Source organism: Grus americana, chromosome 7 (genome assembly GCF_028858705.1).
Source record: "Grus americana isolate bGruAme1 chromosome 7, bGruAme1.mat, whole genome shotgun sequence".
NCBI lineage: Eukaryota > Metazoa > Chordata > Aves > Gruiformes > Gruidae > Grus > Grus americana.
The window spans coordinates 763,792-784,856 of NC_072858.1; the positions used below are offsets into that span (position 1 = coordinate 763,792).

A 21,065-nucleotide genomic window follows, 5' to 3' on the forward strand; every position below is an offset into this window, starting at 1 on the left:
GCTGCGGGGAGCGTTAACATCAGTGTAATGATGAGCTGCAGTTTTCTGGACTAAGCTGTTGGTACGGGAGCGTGCTGGGACACTGGAGCGGTTGCGTAGGGACGGGGTGGAAGCAGGAGCTGGTCAGTCATTTCAGTCTCCGTCTCCTTAAACCCAGAGGCCGTATCCAATGACTTCATCTGGTGATTCCCGCTGTACCTTCCCGTTAGCTTTCTGTGCTGGTGACCACAGCATCACGGACTGGTTGAGGTTGGAAGGGACCTCCAGAGGTCATCAGGTCCCACCCCCTGCTCAAGCAAGGTCGCCTAAAGCCAGTTGCCCAGGACGTGTCCAGATGGCTTTTGAGTATCCCCAAGGATGGAGACGCTGCCTCCCTGGGCAACCTGCGATATTTGTGGGAAAGCTGTCTGGACCGGTTACCTGCCTGCAGAGAGGTGGAGGGAAACGAGCAGGTAGCAACCTGACAGCCACGGCGCCGCTGAGAAAAGGGTACGTAGGACCACAGCCTCCAGAGCAAGATGTGCTCCAGCCTTTCCCTCGTGTCCCCTCTCCCCCCTGGGGGGCACAGACAGGAGTGGGACAGGAGTTTTATCCCTATAATCCCACCTCTGCGCCAGGAAAGGCACAAACCGGAGTTTTCCCTTCCACGTGTCACCGCAGAGACTGGCATCCCGGAGCTTGCTGAAATCACCATCTGGGAGAAGATGATTACATCCTCCTGCCTTCCTGACAGGCAGCTCCCTGCTGCGGCCAGGAGCCAGCGTGGCTGCTGGCCGCCCTGCGCGTGGGGCAGCTGGTCGGTGCTGTGGATGGACGGCCCGTGGGGATGCCAGGCACGCCTCGGCGAGGTCCTTCCCTTAGAAGCTGGCCTGACATTCTGCCTTGGCTGACGTCTCTTCCCTTGGCTTCTGTTAGAAAGCTTATACCACAGCACGGCCAGCTAACGCGCCAACGCTTACCTTCGTGGGTTTGAACAGCGTGGTGGGACACGGTACGGTCAGGTTAAGGACAGACCGGCTAACGTCTAACCTGACTGAGCAGCGTGCCCTTCTCACGTTCAGGAACAAGTCACAGCTGGAGGAATTTATTTTGTTTATTGCTTGTATTTTTAAATTAAGCTTTTATTTTATTTAGCCTTTAGCGTAATACATTTCAAAGTATGTAAGTGGGGTTTCAGTTTGATTCCTGGTTTCATCCTCTTGAAACGGTATTCACCGGTGCAGTACTTTGAAAGCCCAGGAAATGGAGTCTTCAGTATTTATCTTTTGAGATATTTTCATTTTTCCCAGCAAACGTTATTGGGTTGTTGTAGATCCGCAGGAGCAAGTTGTCTGCACAGAGTCTGTGCTGCGCAGTATGGCTTCTAGAACATTTTGTTTTCAGTTTAGACAACACTGAAAAAGTTGAGCTCAGCCCTACAGGAGTCCTAATTAGCTCCATCAGCGTATGTGCACCGAAATCATTACACGTGTGTTGTTGGGTTTAGCTAAGGCAGAAGGAATATCAAGTGCCACCTGACTGCACGTAATTAAGTTTAAAGCATGAAGAGTTAATCCTGCTGTGTATTAGAGTTTGTGCCACTTCAGTGTGAACTCTGTATTTCTCAATATCTGAGTATTAAAAGTTAGTAGGAATTAGTGTAAGCTGTTTGCTATTGAGCTGAACAATTGGCTTGAATTGAATGCTGGAATAAGATTGTGAGCAATACTATTATTAGCACTCGTTTTCCTGAGTTGGTAATGATTGCTTCGACCTGCTACGGGAACAAAATGATGCGGTAAGTAATCCACTGCATAGGGCAGGGCAGGTTTTATTCTGTGATCCGCATCGCTCTTCCTTGGTGCGAATCGCAAACAAATAGGATCCCACTGCGAAGTGTTTGGCCTGAAGGACCTGGTTCTGCCGTGGATTCTCTGCCCATCCTGCGTCGGTGGGCCCTGCTGAAAGCAGCCAACGTGCAGTGCTTTAACCGTCAGGCTGGCTTAAGGCAGCTCCCTGGCACTTAGCAGAATGGAACGCACGGCTTGTGCTTTTTGATGCCATGAGGTGGGCACCTCCCGGAGCTTTACCAGGAAAATCGTTGTCTCGCTACAGTGAGTCAGAAAGCCTCCCGTTGGTTCTGCTGGGCCAAAGTATCATCCCCAAGCTCTGCCACCACCATTGTGAACAGAGTTGAATTTGGACCTCAGAATTCCCAAACAACGGTTCATGGACCTCTTCTCATTATATCTGCTCTTTATCCACCTGGGAGCTGCACGCACTGACCTGCAGCAAGCTGTCCAGTCCACGTATAATTCTGCTCCGACATCTTTGCGCTGTGTCTGTTGAGAATACGACCATGCTGTGCTGGCTCCTGTGCGTGCAACACGCAGTGCAAGGCGTGCTTTGCACGGCAGAACAGGCTTTTCGACAAGCAACACGTGGAAAGAGTCAGTTCAATTCCCTTGGGATCAGGGACGGAGCCAGGCATAGAGCACGGGGCTGGGGGCTGTCGGCGTCCCCAGTAACACCCGCGTGGGGCTGCGGTCCCCACCGTCCTTCTTTGCACATGCCAAACGAGGTTTCATTTACTCCCCTGGCTGCGCCCTGGGCTTAGATCTTGATTTTGCTCTTTATCATCAGTTCCAGTGATGTTAAAGATTTCTTGCTTTGTACTCTAGTTTCTTGTACTGCTTGTTTCCTCTTCGTTGAATCCCATTTCCCGGAGGATGGAGGTACCAGTATGATTTCCATGTAATCAAATACTGGCAAGCGCCACCTCTGCCTGTGCAAAGCAGAGCAGGCACAGAAAGCTTGAACAGGGGCCTTGTTCTGTGGTTCCCAGGGAGGAAACATTGATGTGGACCCAATAGACAGCAGCCTGGGCATATTATGGCTAACAGCTTGCTGGGGAACAGTCCTTAGCAAATTGCATTTAATTTGGAAATGTGTAAACACAGCAAATTAAACATGCCAGCAAATTTTTTTCTTTTTTTTTTTAAATTTATTTAAATGTCATGTTAAAATCTGTTTATTTTGGAGCTGTGTAGGTAAAGAAAAAGAAAGAAAACCACAACCTGCTCCCCCCTCCAAGGCTTGAAAAACCCTCGTGGCTGAGGGTGGCGATGGTTGGGCTCCAGGCAGGAGGGAGTTTTCTCAAGTGGAGGTAGTGGATTTGGAAAACTTGGGTCATATCCTTTCCAATTATTGTTAAAGCTTTGCTCACGGTCTGTGGGAATACGGCAAAAGTATTAGTCTATTAATTTTGTTGCTGTGTGCGGTTTATTAAAAATGTAGAGTCAGGGCACATTGTGAAGACTGTGGGTTTAGCGTGACGGAGCAGCATGAAAAATGCAGACGGTTTAAATTTGGCCCATTCTCACGTGGAGCAGAGCTTAAAAATGGAAACTGGGCGGGGGGGAGCACATGAAGTGTATGTTAATTCTTCTATGGGATGAGGATGACCTATTTCTGTAAGTCATTTTCGATTGCCAACTCTAGGCAATGAAAATGTATTTTCTGAACGGTGAATAATTTAGCAACTTTAAAGTGATTAACATAGAGAAGAAGCTATAACTTGAAAGGTAGCATGCTTTCAGAGCAAAATATGTTCCTGTGCAGGAGGGCAGCATGAATCCTTTGCATCCTTTAAATTCTGTGAATTCACTCAAAGAAGGCTCCTATTGAGAGAAGGATATACAAACCAAGTGATGGAAGGATATACAAACCAAGTGATGGAGAGAGATACAAACCAAGTGATGGAAGGATAGACAAACCAAGTGATGGAGAGATATACAAACCAAGTGATGGAAGGATATACAAACCAAGTGATGGAAGGATATACAAACCAAGTGATGGAGAGATATACAAACCAAGTGATGGAAGGATAGACAAACCAAGTGATGGAGAGATATACAAACCAAGTGATGGAAGGATATACAAACCAAGTGATGGAAGGATAGACAAACCAAGTGATGGAGAGATATACAAACCAAGTGATGGAAGGATATACAAACCAAGTGATGGAAGGATAGACAAACCAAGTGATGGAGAGATATACCAACCAAGTGATGGAGAGATATACCAACCAAGTGATGGAGAGATATACCAACCAAGTGATGGAAGGATATACAAACCAAGTGATGGAAGGATAGACAAACCAAGTGATGGAAGGATATACAAACCAAGTGATGGAAGGATATACAAACCAAGTGATGGAGAGATATACAAACCAAGTGATGGAAGGATATACAAACCAAGTGATGGAAGGATATACAAACCAAGTGATGGAAGGATATACCAACCAAGTGATGGAGAGATATACCAACCAAGTGATGGAGAGATATACCAACCAAGTGATGAAAGGATATACAAACCAAGTGATGGAAGGATATACAAACCAAGTGATGGAGAGATATACAAACCAAGTGATGGAAGGATATACAAACCAAGTGATGGAAGGATAGACAAACCAAGTGATGGAGAGATATACAAACCAAGTGATGGAAGGATATACAAACCAAGTGATGGAAGAATATACAAACCAAGTGATGGAGAGATATACAAACCAAGTGATGGAGAGATATACAAACCAAGTGATGGAGAGATATACAAACCAAGTGATGGAAGGATATACAAACCAAGTGATGGAGAGATATACAAACCAAGTGATGGAGAGATATACAAACCAAGTGATGGAGAGATATACAAACCAAGTGATGGAGAGATATACAAACCAAGTGATGCACAGCACAACTGCTCACCACCCGCTGAGTGATGCCCAGCTAGTTCCTGAGCTGTGCCCCCCCAGCCAACACCCCCAGTTACATATGGAGCATGATGCCATATGGTATGGAATATCCCTTGGCCAGTCGGGGTCGGCCGTGTCCCCTCCCAGGTCCTTGTGCACCCCTGGGTGCTCACGTCTCCTCGCTGGCAGGGCCTGGGAAGCTGAAAAGTCCTTGACTTGCAAACATGGCTTAGCAACAACTAAACATCAGTGTGTTATCAACATTATTCTCATCCCAAATCCAGAACACAGCACTCACCAGCTGCTGGGAAGAAAATTAACTATCCCAGCTGAAGCCAGGACAGAGGTTTAGGCTTGTGCTCATCCTCAGGACAAAGGTGAATTAAAGACCTGAGGATCTGAAGCAGTTTATTGCATCAGACCCTCAAAGGCGGCTTTGTCGCTGTTCAACTCTTGTTTAAATTGTGGATTGAAATGTTTTAAAGAATGAACCTCTCATTTCATGCTTTCCCTTGTACAGTCAGAACCACAGGGTGAGCTAGGTTCATAAAGATAAGCAGACTTTATTTCTGATATAAAACACGTATTTATTACACTGCAAGTTCGGGACACTAAATAAACTATTAGTGTGGCATAAATGTGAAAAAAAAATCTATCCTTGTTATTAGGGCTGAAAAATGGTTAATGCTTTAAAAACTGTGCCAGAAAGCCACAGCTCATCCTGCTCTTAATCCATTGACTGTATGTTTATTGGTACATACAGCGCAAAGCTTCACCTGCGCTGACGCCACACTCAGCCGAACAGTTCAGTGCAGACCAAGGGGCTGTCTTTGATTGCCATGCTTTCTAGAAAGTTCCAATAAGGCAATTAAGTTTGGTTGACAGAATTTCTTCCCCACAGAGCAGTAAAAACTGGCATTAATGCTGATCCTAGTTGTCTTTCTAAGAGACCCCAGGAAAGCTTCCTGCTGTAGACACCAGGCGAACCACAGCAGCTTGCAGGTCCCTACGGTAACTTTTGCCCACGCACCACGAGCTGTGTGATGGTGGTCCTTCCCCTTCTCTCTCGGAGCCTCATCCATCCCAGGTCACGCTGGAGCTGCTGCCAAGAAACAAAATACACAGGAACGTTGCTGTCGAGGAGGTTGCTGTAAGAGAAGCTGGTTACGGTCCTACCGGTTGGTGGGGCCTCTCGCGTGTCAGCAGGGTAAGGGCATCGGTGGTGTCCTCGGGACAGGAATCACAGCGAACGCCTGCTCTGGCGGGTCTTAAGGCACATCCTCCTTCCACTTTGATACGGTTTTGCGTAAGCTTAGCTGCAAACCTTACTGGCATGCCCGTGCTTTCAGAATGCATCAAGCATCGCTGGATGGGCTTAAATATTTTACAGTTCAGATAGAGCTTGAGGGTGCAGTGCAGGTTTTCTTCCCAAGTGTGGAGGCTGAGGAATGCTGCAATATCCATATTTTATGAGGCGGCAGGTCTGATGAGGAAGGTTGTGATGAAGCAGCAAGCCACCGTGCCGTTCCAACGTCTGCAGGAGGTGGCAGGTTGTGCTGCACTGCCGCTGCCTCTGTGGGCAGCCGGCCCTTCTCTGCCCGCCTCAGCACCCCGACCCTTTCAGGAGGGGACGAGCCGAGGACTTGGGCATTTTTCATTTCCACGTGTTAGGTGTTCCTGGTGTTATGGCTAATGTTAAAACACAAAGGTGTCCTGGCTTGAGAAAACTGGATTAGTGCATTTTTAATTCTTAGTTTCCTTTCTCTAGTAACGGCAATGAGGACTCTGTACCCGAGAGACAGGTTCAGCTGAAGAGCCGCGCGCGATGCTTTGTGTGCGGTGCTGGGGCCAGGCCCTCGGGGGCTGCCCTGGCCCTGGGCACGTCCCTGCTCGGGAGCGGGGAGCCCGGCTCGCAGCCCGGCCCCCCGGGCTTTAATTTGGTGTTGGTGGCGGCCAGTCTGAAAGCAGAGAGATGGTGGCACGGGCAGCAGCGTCCTGACACGCTGGCGTAAAATTTAAGATGGGTGGCTGGTGTACTAAGGTCTAGTAGAATAAAATAGAATAAAATAGTTAAGGGAGGATTTATCTGGATAGACTGCAGTAACATAAAAACTGTCTTGCTGGCTGCGTAAAAAGCTTTACCTGGAGTTACATTTATGGACATGAAACGATGAACCGGGGTCCCGTGACGCTAGGCACACAACCCCATAAAGGGAAAAAAATCCTGCATCGAAGGAATTCCTAATCAAATTACTTTCCTAGACTTTTAAAAGATCCACGTCTTTCATATACCTTTTAATTTCATTGTGGAGATGGCTCTTGAACTTCTACCTCCCCAATTTTATTACAGACTTTTAAAACGCTTCCTTCTTTTCTTCTTCCTCATGCTTTCTGCTTCATCACACGAGTCCCTTGTGGACTTCTGGTTCATCTGAAGTTAGTAGCTACCTTCTCATAAAACTTGGAGGATTGGAGCTGGCTTATTATAGTAGTAGTAAGTTTCTTCCTGGAAACTGTGTGTATCTTCACTGGCTGGATTTTATTTCTGATTACTGAAGGCTTCTGCATCCTCCTATGAGAATTCCTTAATTGTATTTAAACTGGCATTGCTCAGCAAACCTTACCGCTGCAGAGCCAAAACATATGGTACGTACATAAAACATTAACATTTTTCCCGTGGATGGAAGTGAACTGAGGCTGACAAATCGCAAACTTTTCTGTTATGCTGAGCAAATCAGATCATCAGCTTTCAGTTTGAAAGGGAAATGGCAAAGTTGCCCCAAACCTTGTGTTCAGCCTAGTTTTGGAAGAAACTGGAAACATTTTTTAAGATTTTTTTTTTTTATGAGAGTATTTCCTGTCCATACCAGGTTGTGGCAGAAAGCTGACTCTGAGCTGCCGTGAAAAGCAAATCGTTGCCTCTGCAGCACTGCGAGGGCTCTGGCACGTTTTTAAAATGCAGGGGAGGTCTTTTTGTGCAGAAAAGTACTGTCAAGGTCAGTTTTGAAAACATTCCAGCAGAGAGACTTTCCCACCTCCTTACACACTGTAAAAAAATGGAATTAAACTGAGGAAATGAATTCAATGTTTTGGTATAGCCAGGTCTACAATTTCTGTTGGAATAAATTTGTCTAAGGTGCTTTACTAAGGTGCCTTCTGTTCACTTTGGGGTTTTTAGCAGTCATGGCCTAGCCCTGAACACAATACAACCTAAATATTTTATAAGGCACCTAAAGTCATCCATATATCCCTTACAACATATGTTGCAAAAACATAAAGTAACATTGAACAGATGTTTATTGCTGATGTTATGTTACTATAAACATGTGCTATAAAGACTTTTTTTGTTTTTTTGTAAATCAATTTTAGTTACTTGAAATAAAATTTTCTAAGCTGTAGAAGTGGGGGAAAAAAAAGCAACAAAATAACTAAAGCCTAGAGTACACATCCAATCTGTCAGCTTGATAAAAGATGGAAGTGGAATTAGGTATTTAATTAGATTTATTTTCTGATGCGAAATGCCGTGCCTTCAAGGAAGGAACGTCACAGTACGTTTTAATGGTAATTTTCACTGTCTGGGTAAAATGTTTACCTGCTTGGCCCATTAGAAGCCGGTCGTCTGGCTTTGGATTCCTGGCGAAGCAGACCGCCACTGAGAAGCGGGATGCCTTGCCTGAGCTTTCTGCCTGCACCGCTGGCACCTCGCCGGTCCCCGGGGCCACCGCACCTCTGGCACGCCTGCCGGCCCGCCCCACGCTCCCCGCTGCCCCACCGGGGCTCTAAGCCCGGCTCTGCCCTCTCCCCCTCTCGCCCTCGGCCCAGGGCTGGGTGGCAGTGCGGGGGAGGAGAGTGTATATACGCTCTGTAGAGCCTTTTCTGCAAGTGTTTTATGTTGAAAATACAAAGTTAGTGCAAGCGTTGCGTGCACCGTTCCCAAGGTGTGATCCTGCTCTGATGCGGACGACAACCGAGCAGCGCCGTGCCCGTGTTCCTACCAGCTGGGTGGATGTCCCCCGTTCCCAGGGTGTGAAAGCCCACGGGGTAAGCCCAGCTTGGCGGCTAGCCTGGGCTCAGGGGGAAGGCTGGTGGTGGCCATTCCGGAGGGGAGCTGGCCATGAGAAGCGAGGAGGTGACTGGGGCAGGTTTGGTTCCCTCTTTTTTTTCTCTGTGCCACTGGAAAAAATCAAACTTTGTAATTATGATGGAATTGTCCCAGAATTAAATGGCTCAAATGACCTTCCAGATCCTCTTGTTCTATTCTGGGATAAAGAGCAGGGAGAGATGAAGAAAAATAATTACAAGTGCTGTGGCGGGAGAAGTGGTGATTATCCTGCAAAGCCAGCCGGGCAGCCGCGCCTGAGCTGGCAGAGGCGGTGAAGGAAGAAGTGCTGCAGAGCTGCAGCTCGGCCTTGTTTGGTCCAGTCCTCTCGTTCCTCCTCTTTCCCCACCAGACTTCTGTCCATTTCCACGGCGTGCGGCAGCGCAGGAGCCCGGCGGGATGCGTCCCAGCGGGGTCCTGCCCTGCAAGTCCTGTCTGCTCCATCCTGCAAGTCGGGGGGGAGATGTCACGGGCCAGCTGAGCTTTGTGTAGCACTGGTGTGCGTGATCACTGGCACTTTAGGCTAAACTTAAATTGCTTATATTATTTGGCATGGGAAATTAGCTCAGGGCCTTTTGCTGTGCCTCAGAAGCCTTCTCTGCCAGTACCTGGAGAGGTGGAGCTTGGGTCAGGCCAGCCAGGGGACTGAGGACATCCTGTCTGGAGGGGCAGTGCTCGGATCGTCACGGCCTCACGGATTTAATGTCATATTTAGCACTTGGTTAATTTATATGCCCTTCCTGAAGAGTTTGTGTATCAGCTTTACTCTTCCTCCACCCAAGGTTGCTTTTTTCCCCATTTTTTTTTCTATCCATAGTTGAAAATAGTAATAGAAGATGTGAAAATTGGAAAAATCTTGGCTTGCCTTCACTATATAATCAGCAAAGCTAATCTAGGCTATCAGTAATGCTCAAATACCTACCGGAGCTGTCAGCTCGCTGCCTCTAGGGCCTCGGTGTGAGGCCGGGCAGCGAGGGGTCCCTCAAAGAGCACCCACCCTTCCTCACTCTTCCTTGCACGCAGAGACTTATCTTCTCTTATTTTCCTTGCAGAGTCCTCCTGCGTCAAAACCTGCACCTCAGTGTTAGCTTCTGCCATGTGCGTCTGCCCCAGGAAACAGGTCTCGGGCTTGTTACGATGACACATCCAAGGAACTGGGACAAAACCAGTGTGTTCCTGTCGTTCCTGGTAGGGCTCTAATTAGCAGTCCTTTCAGCCCAGATAAGATGATACTGTGATCAAACGGCTTCAGCTCTGCTCTACTTTAGGCTCAGCGCGCTAGAAGAGTTTGATTATTTGCCAGGGAGATTTTATTCCAGCTGCATATAAAGTTTTCCATTACAATTTTAACATGCTGGTTCTGCTCCAGAGAGCCTGCGGCTGCTGTTCACGGGCACAGATGAACTGGTGTCCGCGGTGGAGTCTGGCTGCTTGTATTCGGGCAGTGGCTCCTGGAGCTTTTCCGCACATGCAGGAAGGTTTGCTTTTGGGGGGTGTCTCTGCCACCCGCCAGCATGGCACCCACCTCCTCCCCTCATCCGAGCGGCTGTGGGAGGGGGATGCTGTGGTCCTCGGCGGAGCTGCACGGTCGCAGAGACCCCGCGCTGGGCTGTGGCCCCCAGCCTGGCTTGGTCGGTGGCCAAGGTTCCCAGGCCTGGGAGCCATGAGGGGCTCTGTCTGCCACGGGCTGGTGAACAATGAGCCTCGGCTCTGCTGCCAGGTAACGAAACAGTCACCTCAGCGGGCGGCCTCCCCGTGCTGCCGGGCGGATTGCATGGCAGCGCGGTGGAAAGGCCTCAGGGGCTGGAAGCAAGGACCCCACGGGGGCCCAGCACACCCCTGGGGACAAGGGGACGAGCCGTGGCCAGCCCAGGGCCTCCCGCTCCCACTCGCACGCTGCCCACGCGGGGATGGCTCCGAGGCCGGCCGAGCCCTGGCGCGCTGCCTGCAGCGTTTACGTGGGCAGCGGGGTGAATCCCTGTGTACCGTTCGCTTTTTCAGTCCCGCCACTCTGTAGTTTGCTTGGAAGGTGTTTAACAAGCGGTACCGCCATAAAACGGACCATTTACCAGGGAGTTTTGCCAAGAGGCAGTACCCTTCTAGAAACACCAGCCAGACACGTGGGAGCAGGAGGAACAAAACTGTCTTCAGTATTGGCCTCGGGGCGTCCGTTACTCGTTTGGGTGGTCCGGGGGGCTCTGGCGAGTGTTGTGTCCGGGCTGCCCCCCCGCAGCTCACCCCGGAGCTAAGGGAGGCCGATCGCTGTGAAAGTGGCGCGGCGTGCGTCACCAGCCTTGTGCACCCATCGGCCTCGTATGTAAAGCACACGCTCCTCTCCTGCGCTTTTGGCCGAGACCACCGCAAACTCATTTAGTGCTGGCTGAGCTGCACCGAGGGAGAGCTCAGCTGGGCGGTTAATGAATAACCCCGCTGGCTCCCGGGGTTGTTATTGCAAGGGAGCACGGTGTGTTCTAACAGAAATCCCGTTTGTAAAGCATACAGAACACAAGGGACAAGGTGCTGTGTTTTTCTCTGCGATCTCTAGTGCCTCCTGAGCTGGTTGATGAAGCAGCAGATGAATGTAATACGCTTGCACTCATTTGGAAGGATTCCTGGCCGATGCAAGCAGTATTTTTGTGCTAATTAGGAATGGTTTCTGGCCAATGCAAACATTATTGTACCCAATATCAATAACCCAGTCTTCCTAAAATGACTTTGCAGTTGCTTTGCATGGTATATTTGACTCCTTACAGAGTTGTAGAGATTCATTTTTAATCATACAATAACTTGCTGTTTTTACACAACTTCAGAGTTGCTTCCTAATAGTATGTTTGAATCCTTCGCTTCTAAAGGGGTTCATTTATAGCGCTGGGCTTGTATTATACCTTTAATTTCTTTCATTATCTACCAGCATTCCCTGAATTCCTGGGTAGTTAATGCTCACTTGAGTTTCCTGTCAGTCATATTATACTGTATTTCCATTTTTCTCACCCATGTAATCTTCTCTGTGGATATGAATAGGCAAAACAGATCAGCCCGAGATGCTGGAGACCGAACATATTGCTTGTGCTTTTTCCAGTGACAGAAAGGAAAGCAGTGGTTTCTTGCGCCATATGGAGCCTTCCAGTCAGAGGAAGATGGATGCCTTGCCTTCAAAGGGTTTCAGGCCTGGGGAGGACTGCTGGTAGCATTCCCCATGGACCTCTGCTCCCTCTCTCCATCAAATACCTCTGCTTTTTCCCACGTTGCTTTCCTCATCTCTAATCACAAATCTCACGTCGTTCTCCCCAGTCTTCCCAGTTCACTCAGATTCATCCTCCAATTTGAAAGCTTTTCACACAGAGTCCTCCCTGTCCCTCCTGTTGTCCTGCCTCTCTCCCACTGTTTTTCTGTTTTTAGCAGGCTTGCCACTTCTTTGGGAGGTTTCTGAGGTCTCCACTGGCAGTGATGCCTGCACTTCCCTTGCACGCTCTCTGCAGTACTCCCGGGGGCCTGCCCCATCCCCTTGCTCTGGCCTCCCCATTGCTCTGAAAGCTCCTCCAAATCCCGACATCTGTTAATCCTGCTGTGGTTCCTTTGCGTCATCCTTTGAGTTTCACGTCCGTTTTCGCTGGCGCAGTGCCCGTGTTCCCCGCAGGCTGTCCCGTCTGGTACGGCACGGCACGGCACGGCACGGCTGCCTGCCCTCTGCCCATCCGCTGCCGCCTGGTTTGCAGAAGTTGCCGTTCCTTTCTGGCTGGAATCCACCTGTGCCATGACTTTTAAAAAGACGCTGAAACTAAAGCTGAAACTCTTGGCATTTTGTGACAGCAAACTTGTCGTTACTGTGGCCACATATTAATGTTTCTACATCAATTACTGTGGTCTTTCTTCCAAAGCTAGATTGCAGTAATATAACAGGTAGACAAATGCTATAAATTATACTAACATATAGAAATGCATTGATAGAAAGTTGATCGTGCTGTACTGGCCCTACAAATTTGCTGTTACAAGACTCAAAAAAGAATTTCTTAGGTCTTCAGTGCTGTAGAGAATCATTCTTGGAGTTAAAACTTCCCTGTTGTTATTCATGCAGATAAATAGTGAAGGTTGACTCAATTCTTCAAACATGATTTCTAATTTTCTCGTTTCCCCAGATTTGAGACTATTGGATACTGGTTTACTAACTGTATCTGTTGTTTTCCTACTATTGGACATTGATACCAGGTCCTGATGTTGAAACCCTCACTGGGTGTCCACTGTGTATCTGAAGTTTTATGGTAGTTTTATCTTGCCATACTTTTAGATATCTTGTAAATAAATGTAGAATAAACAGCAAAAATAATGAAAACATTCATAATTTTAAGATAGTAAAGACAAAACCCTCATTTTTTGCATCTCACATGGAGACAAACTCATTCTTCTGTATGAAGAATTTTTGCAGAGAATTATATTCTTCATTCCCTTTATTTCACTGGAAATAGAAGCTGTGCACCAGTCTGCTTCATCACACAGTACATTTTGTGACTACGATGAAATCTTAATTACAGAGATGTCAGTGCAGCACCTGGCACTCTCTTGTGAAGTGGGCTGGACTGGGCTGCGTGAGGTTGGTGAGGTCCAGCAGGCGCGTGAAACCCTGCCATCCCGCTTCCTGTGCGTTACGGGAGACTAAGAACACAACCACGCCGAACTAAGCAGATCCAGGCCACGGTGTTTATCTTTATTTGTGATTCATGGTTTGTCACTTGATGCCAGGGAGTCAGGAAGAGGCACATCTCTCTCGTGGCAAATACCGACGTTGTATGCCCAGCAGTCCACTAAACTGCGAAGGTGCTATATTGATAACGAGCTGTTAGAAGAGTCAATAGGAATAATTAGTGTAGTTTTTTCCTGAGGCGCTAACAAAATACCCATTGAGGCATTTCAACACAACGGATGGTGTTGGGTTGTGACACAACCAACGAATCGACGTCCTTGGGCTGCAGTGCCGTGCTCCCTCACGTTTGTACAGTGCAGATGTTTCTGGGTCCCTCTCCCACTCTCGCGGGTCCCTCCGGTTCAACCTCAAGCCAAGACCGGTTCTGTACTTACAGACTGTGACTGTCAAAACCGTGCCACGCTGAAGTCAAAGTGGTGGGGGAGTGTGGTCCTGTGCACAGGGAACAGCTGTCATCTCCCGCTCGCTGGGAGCGTGTCACCAAATCCTCCACTGGCGTCTGTGACTCAGGCTCGTACCAGTCACCCCCAAATAATCAGCTCTTCTGGTTGCGGGTGAAAGGCAGCTTTCTCTTGTCGGCTCACAGAAAGTGGAGTCTCTGGAGCATACGTAATTGTTCCAGGCAGGTTCAGGATTTCTATTTTAGGGATAATTGCATATTCTGTAGTGATACGTTGTCATTTTTAGAAATCCAGTGTGTTGTGCACAAAAAGCAACATGCTGCTACTATGATTTTCTTCCTCAGATGCTGAGATTTGCTTCTTCTTGAACAGGATTGCTTACTAATTCCTGAAGAAAATAAGGAAACAGTCAGTGCCTGTTCATCTAACATCATCTGAACTTCAAATCAGTAGAACTGTGTATTTAATTTATTAAAAGTGACATCTTGCTGATAGGTTCAAGGGCCTGGTGAATATTCATATCTAGATTTGTTTCTTGACTGCTGACTCGAGCATGCTTTCTAGATCACTTGTAGTCATGGATACATGGAAATGGCACTTTTGGTTTTGTTTTCTCAGTGGCAATGCTTTTTTTACACAGTATTCCAAACATTATAATAAAGAATTGTCAAAAACTGTCCTCCTGGAGCGATCGCATATCATGAGCATGCACATGGTTTAATTGCCAGGAAAATGCTGTTCTTTACAGGTGCTCACGACAGCTGGGTTTTCTCTTTGTGCATTTCTTAGTGACTGGAGTTCAATTAATGGATTTGCTCACACGTGAAAGAAATGGGATCTGTTGCCGCAAATGCTTCTGCATCGTGTGTGCTAGCGTTCTGGATTTCAGAAAGAATATGAACAAGATGTAGCTGCAGTTACACATCGTCACTGCAGTCTCTCTAATAGGGGCGGTAGAAAAAACCTCGGCAGAACGCTGCCCGTGGCTGCACATTGCTCCTTCCCGGCTGGGTCGTGTCAGACAGGAGGGAGCAGGCGACCACTTTGCAGCTCCTGCGGCATCTCGGACGAGCCGGCCACTGGCTCCAGGCATTGTCCGTGTCCTTGCCAATATCTCATGGCTTCTCAGCCCAAGACCTGTCGAGTGCTGCTGAAAGCAAGCTGTTTGCCTGCAGAGAAGGGGAGTGATAAGGAGATGACACACCACTCATGTAGCTGATGGGAGGCACTGGTTTCGCCACACGAACTTTCATGGAGTCTCCTGGAGCGTTCCAGGGAGGGAGACGGTGCATCTGCCCTTCAGCGTCGCTTGTGGGGTGCACTGGGAGTGCAGGGAGAGCCGTGGTGGGAGATGGCCCAGTCTCTGTTTTCAATTTCATTTGGCAAGGTTTTCCGAGTTCTCCTGCAGAAAATGTCCCACGAAAGTGACAATAACAATATTTTGGATATAAGCCTAGCACAAAAGGGTAATAGGAACTCCACGGGCATGTGTGGGCTTTTGATTCATCCTCAGAGATGACAGATGTGCATTTATTTAAGATCTGGGAGTGGGACTCGGAATATTTATGGTGAATTATTTGCTCCCACTCTTCCTGTGCGATTCTGGTCTCCACTGTCAGTCAAACACGAGTTCAGTGCTCTCCGCTGACCATCTCATGCATCATTCACACCACACATCCCCAAGCCTGTGCCAAGCACTTCTCTTCATCCAGCCTGCAGAGCTTTCTGGGGAGGAAATGCTGAGGGTCCTCTTGCACGGTCAGGGTCTCACGGCAGAACTCTCAAGGGCTGATGGGTGCAGCTCAGTCCACCGGCGAGCTCCTCCTAAACACGTCCGGCCACTTTGAGAGCACGCTGGCCTTGGAATAGAACAGTTCAGTTGGGAGGGAACTGCAATGATCATCTCGTCCAACTGCCTGACCGCGTCAGGGCTGACCGAACGTTGAAGCCGGTGCTTGTGCGGCAGCCAGCACTGATGTGCAGTGTGTGTGTGTGCACCACGGGCTTTGTTTGCAGCCCTGCAGCTTACTGAGCTGTGAGGACATGAATGAACTGAGGTGTAAGGAGGCAGTTTGTGAATTGGGAGTAATGCTGTGTCCTTTACGTTGGCTTTTGTGACAGTATTTATTTATTTATTTGTTTGTCTGTGAGGCACTCCAACTATATCTCAATGGGGATTATCTCATTAGTGGTATTAATAGACCTGTCTTTTTTATTCATTGAAGACTGATACTAGATTAGATCACAGGAGTAGTTTAGCAGAGATAGTTCTGTTGGCAGTGTTTGCTGATCGAGGCAGTAGCCGACATTACGACTGCTCTGTCCTTTCTTGTCATTACTCCTCCCTGTGGCTCTGGAAAAAATAACAGATCTGGTAGAGATGGGTTTGCATGTGAAGAGAACGGAAGCCCGTCCCCGTCCTCTAAACGTTGTCCATTGGGGAGCACAGCTGCCAGACCAACGGGCTGTTGGCTCTGCACAAGCAGTACGGAGCGGCTCTGCGGCGCTCCGAGTTTGCTCACGTGCTGATGGCATCTCGACATGGGTCAAAGCTGTATTTTAACTTGTGCTAAACCACCTATTTAGTAACCTAATCCAACCTGGTTCTACCTGGTTTTACCTGCTTGACGTAGCTAGCAAAGACACTGCTGAAAGAAAAGCAACTGCTGTCCTGCACCTTCCCTGCGAGACGGTGACTTCTAATAAAAGCTTGACCAATGCTCTGTAGTTGTCTCCTTGTCTTCTTTTTAAATGTAAGATTGTTGCAGTAAAGCATTTACAAATTTAAATTCTTTTTTCTTTATCTCGTAGTGAACTTTGACCACTTCCAGATTCTCCGGGCGATCGGGAAGGGAAGCTTTGGCAAGGTAGGCTTGAACACTCGCTCTTGAGGTTGCTTGTATGTTTTAGCCGGTGCCTGCTGTTATGTACTTAGGGTTTGCTGAAACAGAAACGGTGCTGGAACAGGCTGTTTTTATTGTGGGATTATGGCTGCTAAGTAAACACAGGAGAAATGTGTTCAGGAAAATACCTTGTTGCCGTTTGGCATTGCTTTAATTTTTGGCATCTTGGTGAAACAGCTGTATTTTAAACTACCAGCACAATTGTGACCATTTCGTGGCAAATAAATACTCATTATGTTTTCTGTTTCCTGAGAGGGTTTATCGGTTGTGAGGGGACAGTAAGTCAGGAGGGCGTTGGAAGTTGCTCTGGGTGATCGACTGAGCTGGCACGAGGTGGTCAACAGGGTTCTCTGAAGCCCTGGGCTGTTTTCCCACTCAGAAATGAGTTATGCTGAAGAGTTTTTGTTGTTTATTTTTAACAAATTTTTTGCCAAGCGTGTGGGAGAAGGTGGGAGGTGATGATCAAAAAGCTGGATAGCTCTGAAAATCAGTTGCTGGTTGATTTCCTAGCTTTATTCCTTTTTCATTCCCTTTTTGACTGACTCTCGCTCAGTCCCTGTGTAGATAACTGTTTGCTGCTTCTGCCCTGGCAATTTACACCATTTGTTTGCACGGCAAGCACGAAGTTTGGTGTGTCTGTGTGCGTGCGCGTGCCTGTGTGCGTGCACACGCCTATGTCCTTGCACGCGTATGAGACTTCATTGTGTTGGTACCATTCTGTAGTTATTTTGTCACCTGCATTTTACTGTGCCCCAGCAGCAGTTGCGTCCCTCTGTTCAGCCGAGACGCCTGCACCCAGCGGACAGGAGCTGTAGGAGCGATAACCCTGGTGATGATTATGAAAATTGCTGAATTTGGTTGTCGTCATCTTCTCATGTGGCAGTGACGTGGTGTGGGGCTTTGTGCAGGACTGGGTGCGAGGACAGGGCAGGGAAACGGGCCTTGGAAATTGTGCAAAATGTGTGATATCAAACGTGTAAAATAATAGCACAGACTCGTTCAGAGGACAGTGCAAGTGCCTCTGTGTCTCCACACGCTGCTAAAATAAACTGAAGACAAGCTGAGCAAGCAGAGGAAAGCCGTACGCTCTCTCGTTTCTTTCTGGTCTGGTCATCTTGGCTGGTTCCTGCCCATCTTGCTTCGATCGGCAGCTCATAGCCGGTGGGTATGAAAATCTGAAACTGGCCCAGGAGATGAACCGTACTGCCCTTCGCTTTTGCGTTCTGCCCGTTACAGCCCCAACAAGGCAGTGTCATACCGGGCCACGGCCACGTGAGCAGCCTGACCTGCTGCGTTCGATGCTTGGAAACTTTGGAAAAGCAGAAATTTCTCAGGAGATCTGAGACCTGTTTGGCCAGAAGAGCCCAAATTTATACCGATTACTGAAAATCTCTTTTTAAATACTTAAAAAGCATTAAGTAGCATCAGTCTTGAGAAACAGTGGAGTACAAAATCCAACCACAGTCTTGATGAGGTAGAGTCCAGCTCTTCTTAGAGTCAAGAGAATGGACGCTATTAGTCGTAGTGCCGTCATTAGCACTGCTTGCTAACGAAGATGTTTCGTCGCAGCCTCAGTTAACTGACGAACACTGAGGTATCTATTACAGTGTTCTGGTGTGCTCGGGGCACAATCTACCCACGTGAATTCCTGCCTGGCTTCGTTGTAAGTCCGCGTGGGATCAGGGCTAATGAAAACGTAATGCCGAGTAGCGTGCAAGTCACGGAGAGGGTGGTTTTAAACAGTCACCCACGTTTGCAGCCATGCCTCTCAGGCAAGGAGAGGTGAAAGCTGGCAGATCAGCTACGTCAGACTTCTGAGGTTATGTTAGACGATGGGAATGATTAAATACAAGTCGGGTCCTTCCTTAGGGTAGCACCGTAAAGTTAAAGCAAACAGCAGAGGAAAGTCTCCCCAGACACGCCTGGTGAGAATGGGAACTCTGAGGGTCTTGTGACTTCTGCTCATCATCAAAGACCAAAGCCTAACTCAAAATCTTACTAAAAAAATAGCACCTAACATTTTTTTCAAGCTCATATGAGAAGACTCATACTTCCAAATGTAAACTTTTCAGAGCAAAGAGATTTTATTTTGTTGAGCAGCAGCACTTGATGCTGGAAAATTAATTCTGCTCAGAACATGAAAAGGAGAAAGAAGTATTCTTGTCCCAGGGCAGGACCTTTTTGGCTCTGAAGAGAGCTGCTCCTCATGGCTGTTTCCTTTTCTGTTTATATTAAAGAAGGGTTAAGTCTAGCACGTACCAGTCTATCAGGCATCAGAATTGTATATACACTTTCAACAAAATGCTGAAATGATTCATCTGTCATCTTTCTGGATAATTATGTCAATATGCTAAATTTCTTTTGATACTGAGAAAAGCTTTTTGCATTTCCACAGTAATTTACAACTCCCATTTAATTACAGAAAATGTAGAACAACCTACCTGAAAACTGTTATTTGAAATTTATGTGTAATTTAGTTGCTTTGGTTGATTATAAGCACTATCTGCCCACATTTGGGAAAGTATTTAGGAGACAGTGTCCCGTCCATCTCAAAATGGGGTGCAAACCCTCAGTGTGTAATGAGTGACCTGTGAAATCTGTGACACCGTGTGATGTCGCAGTGATGGGCCCTAGGAGGCAACCACCCACCGCGTAGCTTTGGGCAAGGCATTTGCGCTCCACCTCTCAGGACAGGCACAGGAACCATAAAAATGAAGGAAATAGGAACTCAGAAATCGCTTTTCAAGAGGCTGGGGAGCCCCTGAGCTGTGTCTCTGCAAAACCCGGGCAGTTTCTGTTTCCTAGAGATGGGTTTAATCTTATTTAAGATACTATTAATCAAATGAAGGTCATGCTCAATTCCATGTTTACTCAAATTAGCAAATATGTAATAGTTTCCATTATTACAGGTAATACTATTTGATTTGCAGTATTTCAGTAGGAGCATTGTGTTTCTCCTGTAGCACAGACTCCTTCCTCAAGCAGCAGAAATCACGCAGGTTTTAGCTGGTCCGTTGCCATCACCCAAGGAGCAGTAGCCAGCAGAGCATTTCCAGAATGTGATGCGATTTGTGACCCCCTGTTTTAGTGGGAAATGCGCCCTGAGTTTCATTACGCTCCACGAGTGACATGATGAGACTCGGGAACCTCAGAAGGCGTTGGTTGCGTTGTAGGTATCCTGACATCTCCCTCCGTAAAAACGGAGCTCTCCTGGCTTGAGTCTTTGTCCGTTCCAACCGGGAGGCAGCCGAGTGTTTGCCCCTGTATCTGTATTCCTCCTCCCACCGGGGCTTCCTTCTCGATTCTCCCTTGAGTCAGCCACCACCGCCTTTTCCAAGGGAGAAAGAACTGAATAGGGTTAGGGGGAATTCATTATTTTCACTTTACTGCTGTGAAGAAATAAAGAAGATAGCTGAAGTTCTTCTAGCATGGATTTATGTCTTTGTCTGCAGTTGGAAATGGGGGATTAAATCAGGGGCTGGGGGCTGGAAGGAGCAGCAGTGTGAAATGAGATTTTTCCAGAGAGAACAAATGTGTCTCGGGGCGGGTGGGCCCACGCAGGCAGCCCACAGGGGCCTGGAGGGCGCTGCTTTCATTTGTCTTTTTCTTTTTTTTTGAGTAATTTGTGAAGTTTTACTGGGACCTGCGAAGGTTGAAGGGAACCCGTCTGGTAGTAAAGATGTTTTTATTGCAGGCAGGTGGCACAGTGGTGGCCTGGAGAACAGGGACCCCAGACAACGCCCGGCCCCTGGTGCGGGCGGCGCAGGGGCGGGAGGTGTACATGGCCGCAGGCAGGAACCGCCGCGGGGACGTGGTGCAAGGGGAGATGGGGTGCGAGGGACAGCCGTCCTCAGCGCTGTGGGACGGGTGTGGGGCGGCTGCAGTGGAGGGGTTCGCCTCCCTGGGCCAGGGGCGGGCGGCCCTCCCTGCTGAGGTGGCTGCTGAGGCGGCCCTGCTCCCTGGGGAGCTTCTCCCTGACCCTTCTGAAGAAAGCTTGCTTGTAACATGGCGTGCTTTGCAAAAGTACCTTAACTTCATGATTTTGTCGCTTTAATAATTCACACAGCCTGAAGCTGGGTATAGAAAAGCTTTAATCCATTTTCTAAAGGTCATAAATGCCCACCCAGTAGATATACCATAAATAAAATTCCCTTAAAGTCTATTCTCAACTGAATCCCTCTTTGATATCAACACAAGCTTGATCCTTTGTCTTTTTTTTCTGGGTTTATAAATG

At 47.9% G+C, this 21,065-nt stretch overlaps 1 protein-coding gene across 3 annotated transcripts in view; it reads left to right on the top strand.

The window, feature by feature from the left end:
• STK32C (serine/threonine kinase 32C) overlaps nucleotides 1-21,065 on the top strand; it is a 92,818-nt gene that overhangs the window by 32,824 nt on the left and 38,929 nt on the right. For 2 of the 3 annotated variants that reach the window (XM_054832676.1, XM_054832679.1), the window contains one exon: nucleotides 16,740-16,795. The exons of the other annotated variant lie outside the window; for it this stretch is intronic. In XM_054832676.1, coding sequence (XP_054688651.1) covers nucleotides 16,740-16,795 — 56 coding nt within the window. Of the gene's footprint in view, nucleotides 1-16,739; nucleotides 16,796-21,065 lie in introns of those variants that run through there. 3 annotated transcript variants of the gene reach the window in all.